This window comes from Hippocampus zosterae, chromosome 17 (assembly GCF_025434085.1).
Source record: "Hippocampus zosterae strain Florida chromosome 17, ASM2543408v3, whole genome shotgun sequence".
Lineage (NCBI taxonomy): Eukaryota > Metazoa > Chordata > Actinopteri > Syngnathiformes > Syngnathidae > Hippocampus > Hippocampus zosterae.
Window position 1 is genome coordinate 10,549,657 of NC_067467.1, and position 5,715 is coordinate 10,555,371.

Here is a 5,715-nt window from a genome sequence, read left to right on the forward strand (position 1 = left end):
GCAGCGGAAATTAATTCTGAAGTCAACAAAACTATTCTAGGAAGGATCTACAACTCGGGACTCTTAACTTCTTTGTGATAACTCCATCATGAAACACATTGTTTCCCATAATTCCCATAGAAAGCTTCCAGTCTGGAATGTTGTTAGCACATAACACAGTCAAACCTCCTTTCAACGTACCCCATTCACGACGTTTTCACCGCTATAACGTTCACATATCGGTTTCACGTAATTCCTTTTCCATTTGCCGATTTTACAACAAACACCTTGATGACATCAACTTTGTTACAATGACCAGATTTTTCCTACAAAGTAGTGAAAAGGCTTCGCTGCAACGAACAATGAGAAGCTAACTGCCACTGTGACTTTGCTTATGAACAAAATGTACACGTTGCTTAGCAACGCCACTGATCGACCCGTACATTGTTGCACTTCCGGAGGCACGGAGCAGTTCTGAGCACATTATCTCAGATCATATCTGGTAAACGGAAGCACATTTTCCTGTCTGTGAAGGCTAAAATTGCCTCTCACTTTCAAAAGGGAACCTCCCAGATGAACCTCAGCCGAGACTATGAAATGGCAAAGTTGACGATTACGACAATAATCCGTAATGGCAACAAATTCATGGCAGAGTTCGAGACCAACGGATTGATCGTCAACGCCTTCGGGGTGCGGCGCATCCTGACCCGGAGGGGGCACTTTTCATTTGCTGACTTTTCACAGATGCAGTAGGAACGCTACAGTTGTTTGTTTCATATCTTATATTAAAAAAAAAATCTTCATATACACGTACAGTATTTGAAATTCGTATATTGATACTGTATTACATGTTCATGTTTTTATACCTATAAATGTTCATACTGGATTGTATACATCATAGTTGGTGGCCATTTTATTGGACATGGTTACAACAAACTACCGTTATAATGTACAGATTCATTATGTTCGTCGAGGTTCAAGTGGATATGATTTCCATCCATTTTAAAAAAAAATGTTGGTTTTTTTTTTGCTGTCTATTTTCAGGTCATTAAAACTCATTCAGTACCAGCCAATTCTGGACCAAGTCTGAAACGACGTTTAAAAACGTCTTTGGGAGTGAATGAGTTAAGAACAGCAGGCATCAAATTCCAAATACATTTATTGATCATTTGCGACTTGTTGAGTCACGGCAACGCACACGTATGGCCTCCGGCATCCGTCGGAGAGCAACGGGTAGGCAAGCAGATTTGGAATATCAGAGCTTTGATCAAACAATCTGCAAAGTCAGGATCTTCAAAGTCGTGGCCAGTGAGGGGCGTTTCTCGTTATTTCAGGAGATCGCAGAACTCTGGTGGAGAAAAGAACAGAAAGGAGGACTTGAAACACAATACGCGTGGGCAGACGGCTTGTTCCGATGTGACATTTTGTAGAGTGGGATTTCAGCACTAGATACTGGAGAGCTCCCACTAGCCCCCTCTATGCATTTACTATTTTGTTGTTGTTATAAGCAGCAAAGAGAACGGATGAATGGATAGTTGGGCTTTTTCACATGAGAAAAAAAAACTCATGGCACACTCAAAAAAGTATGTGTAGTGTTCTGAAGTAATGATGATCTTGTCTCAATTTGGGCTTGTTTATTTGAATGCAAAGTGACCATTCAGTTTTAGCTGCAACTCTGGTTCATGTGCACACATCTTCCCCTCTCTAATTTTATTTATCTATCCATTTTCTGAACCGTTTTATCCTCACAAGGGTCGCAGGGCGTGCTGGAGCCTATCTCAGGTGTTTTTGGGCAGTCGGCGGGGGACACCCTGAACCGGTTGCCAGCCAATCGCGGGGGACACAGAGACAAACAACCATTCGCGCTGACACTCACACCGAGGGACAATTTAGAGTGTTCAATCAGCCTGCCACACAGGTTTTTGGAATGTGGGAGGAAACCGGAGTACCCGCAGAAAACCCACGCAGGCCCGGGGAGAACATGCAAACTCCACACAGGGAGGCCGGAGCTGGAATCAAACCCGCTGCCCTAATATTATTAATTTTTTTTCAAAATTGAGATGAAGAGGTTTCAGGTCACCTTAAATTGTAGAAAGCGTTTGGAAATGATTGATCGTGGTCAAAAGCCGGCATTTGAAGAGGGGTGTGGAGACTTCTCCTATCTAATGCATTCAGAAAGCCGGTATCCGATTCGGTTCAAATGTTCATCCTCGGCGGGCGTCTGCGCTTAGGCAAGATCTAAACCAGTCGAAAACCTTCAATTCCGATTTTGCCATCGCCATCTCTGTCTGCTGCCGCCATCAGCGTCTTGGTTTCGGCCACCGTCAGCTCCCTCGCGTCGGGGGAGAAATTCTGAAGGAATAGTCTGATATAGGAAAAAAATAAGATAAGATAGGAAAAGGTTAATGAACTGTTTCAGCATTCAAATAGAAACTTCTGCTTGAGGGCTCCTCCATTGCAGCTATCTTTGACACCATCCAAGCTTATGTAAACCTTTAAGCCACTCACGCTTACACACCAAACACACATACTTTAGCTCCGCCTCCTCAACGAATCCGCTCCTGTCCTGGTCCAGCACCATGAAGACATTTTTCCAATCTGCTTCTGACAAGTCGGCCAGTCCCACTTGTGAGAAGAAAGTTTTGTAGTTGAATGTGCCCGGAGCTGTGAAGTGATAAAAATGAAAAAAAAAATAAATAAATTGTGGTTCCAATGTTCAGCTTTTTGTGTATCCCTCTCTCGTACTATTAAAGCTTATGTACTTATACCATTGAAAGGAAAAAAAAGAATTCAAGCGTGAATTTTAAAAGTCCTTCCTCCATCAAAGCACTTTATAAGAAAACAAAATTTATTCCAGATTAAAATTGAATACCTCAACAAAAATTGAGAGTGAAACAATATCATCGATGAAATTCGAATAGAAAAGCTATTCATGCCCAAGATGCTTGAGCGATGTCATTGCCTCCAGCGAAAATCGGTAATTCACTGAGTTTGCCCCAAGCGCCACTCCAGAGCCCCGACATTCAGATTTCATTGCAGCACCTGAGCAGTCATGCAAGCGGAATTGCTGGAGATAAATAATCAAGACTTGGAATTGCCAGATCTTTGCTTTGCAAAATTAGACTTGTCAAAACTTTTTCAATGGAAGTTTGAGTTTCCCCCCCCCCACCCCAAATTAACATTTTCATTGCTTCATTTCCATTCCCTTAGAAAAGAGGCGGAGCTAGACTTTTATCCTTTGGGCATGAGGGCGGCCAAGGCTAAGTCAGGGGGTCCTCAAAACAAAAACTTGGAAACACCTTATCAACAATCCGCATCCATTTTTTTTTTATCATGAATAAAATTTGCACACACACAAATATACAAACAAAACATTTTTTCAGTAGCTGTGTAAATCATAATAATAATAGTCTTTAGCTGCGCCAGTGCCTTAAACTAGCCTAAGTAAAATTTTGGCTTGTTTTTTTTTTTTTTTTTGGGTGTAAACAAACAGTGCTTTTAACTGAGTTTGTGTGTAAGATAATACCTACGGGGCTTGTGGGAACAAAAACTGCTCTCCTGCCATACGGCCGCTTGGTTTCCTATTTTCAGTATTAAGAAACGTGTCAAATCTTTAGTTGGTATTGTTGTTTTTTTTTTAATATATATAAATATGTACAATCCTGATTAGCGTGCGGAAGCCTTTCCATGTCTGCCGGCTTGACTCACCTTGACACGCCTGCACGGCAGACTGGATGTCCTGGTCTCTCAGCATCCCTGCAAATGTCATGATCCTCGCTTTCCTCTGCGCTTGCCTGAGGGAGTCACGCACATTGCACGCAAGTGACAGTCGAGCCAAAGTGTGGCGAAGGGGCTTTTCCTCTTTCGGTTGACATTTGAAAACACGTCAAGTGCCATATAGTGTACCTTTTTTTTTTTTTTTTTTTGCTTTCATTTCATCACCATAGCAAAAGGGGCATTGAAAATATTGTTTGTCAACAAAGAGGGGTATTCGTGTATCATTTAATCCTTTGTTGAACGGTACTAGCCCATTAATGGAGACTTTATATTGCTCAACGACTCTATGTAAATTTGTGTGTCCTAAATATGAAATTTGTTCATGTGGCTTTTTTTTGCTCTACAACTACAGTGACACCAGATTGCCGAGACAAAGCCCGAGAACATACTTGGCCAATGAAGATGATTCTGCTTTGGATTCTCCCCTATTCAACATGCCTTTACAAATCAGAAATTGCTCTAAATATGTTCATGCAGAAGAAATTTTAAAAGAAGCTTACCGTTCTACAGCGAAGCTTTTTTTTTTGGGCACTCTGTGCTTGGGTTTGGTTCTCCTGCCGGTCTGTAATGCTCAGTGCAAGGAGCAACCTAACGCATCTGTCATCAAACCCGTGGAGAGTTTCCCCACCTCACCACAGCAAGCATCTCCTCTGCCTCCCCCTCACCCTCCTCCTGCTTCTCGTCTTCCCCCTCCTCTTCCTCATCAGTTAATCAGAGCACATAATTCTCTTACTCACATTGTTTTTGCAAACTTGCAGAAATGCTCTGAGGAGGACTAAATAATTCAGTGGTGAAATTTGGGTGTAATTATTGCTGCTGCCTATATAGTTGACTTCAAATATGATAAATGAGTTGCATTTATGAAGCCTTTTATCCTCCAGGCACTTCAATATCGACCTGTTTCAATTACACAATGCTGATGGCTTATGCTGCTGTGGATCGTGAAGAACACATTCAAGACCAATTGCAGGTTCAGGATCCCGCTTAGGTTTGTACTTCCCATGCTGTAATCATTCAATTGATAGACATCAAGTCTGTCTCTTGAGCCGAATGCTGGATAGAATACAGTACGTGAATATTTGAAGTTAAATTAAGTGAAACAACAGCATCACTTGGTGGTGGTGTCGTGGGTGGGGCGGGGGCAAGGGGCATTAAAACAGACCAAAATGCAGATGTCAGTGTGAAAGGCAGGGCAAGAGACAATTTGCATACAAGGAGTACATTACCAAAGTACAAGAGGTGTAAGGACGATCAAACTCGAGTCAGCTCAGTATTTCAATGGTCAAGAATCTTTTTCCTATCCCATGGCATTTAAATCCTTCTAAAGTCCACTAAGACCCCCCCCCCCCCCTCCCCTAAAGAAAGATTAATTTCTTTGTGCTTATTTCGAACCTGCACTCATTTTTAAAAACAATAATATAATATGTAATAAAGTTATATACAAAATAATATTTCTGTAGTAATATTTATTAATGTTGGGGTGGGTTCCGCAACAGGTCGATTTGTTTTCTTGAAACACTATAACTATAAATTACAACGCTTGGTAAAATCTGCATTGTGCAAGCTTTTATAGGTCAAATTCAGAAACAAAAAATAGGTGAACAAACATTCTGTTTTTGCGTTCTCCTGAAATGTCATTATTGTGGAGGTTAAGAGAATTCCGTTTCCGCCCGAATTACGTTTCAGTCTGCAGCTTTTTTACTATTAAAGACAGAAATTAAATTGATCCTCTTTTTATCAGTCGTTGGTTGTTGTTTTTAACCAAATATTTGTACTTGTACCTGAGTAAATGCGGAGTGTGAGTACTTTTTTTTCACCTGTGGTTGTAAACTTCCCACAACCTTCACGAAATGCGTTGTTTCTATGACAAATAATTATTTCTACTGATTGGCTGTATGTTTTTCAGCGTAACGGTATTCTTAGCCACGATTGGCTATTGAGAGGCATCAATCACATGAT

At 41.2% G+C, this 5,715-nt stretch overlaps 1 protein-coding gene across 1 annotated transcript; it reads right to left on the reverse strand.

Annotated features, from left to right (window-relative positions):
- Positions 1–1,131: 1,131 nt before the first annotated feature.
- LOC127589168 (parvalbumin beta-like) lies at positions 1,132–4,353 on the reverse strand. Its single transcript, XM_052048211.1, is given in 6 exon segments — positions 1,132–1,327; positions 2,235–2,344; positions 2,511–2,643; positions 3,688–3,773; positions 4,257–4,284; positions 4,287–4,353. Coding segments are annotated over 6 exon segments (447 nt in total). The 3' UTR covers positions 1,132–1,304.
- Positions 4,354–5,715: the final 1,362 nt, after the last annotated feature.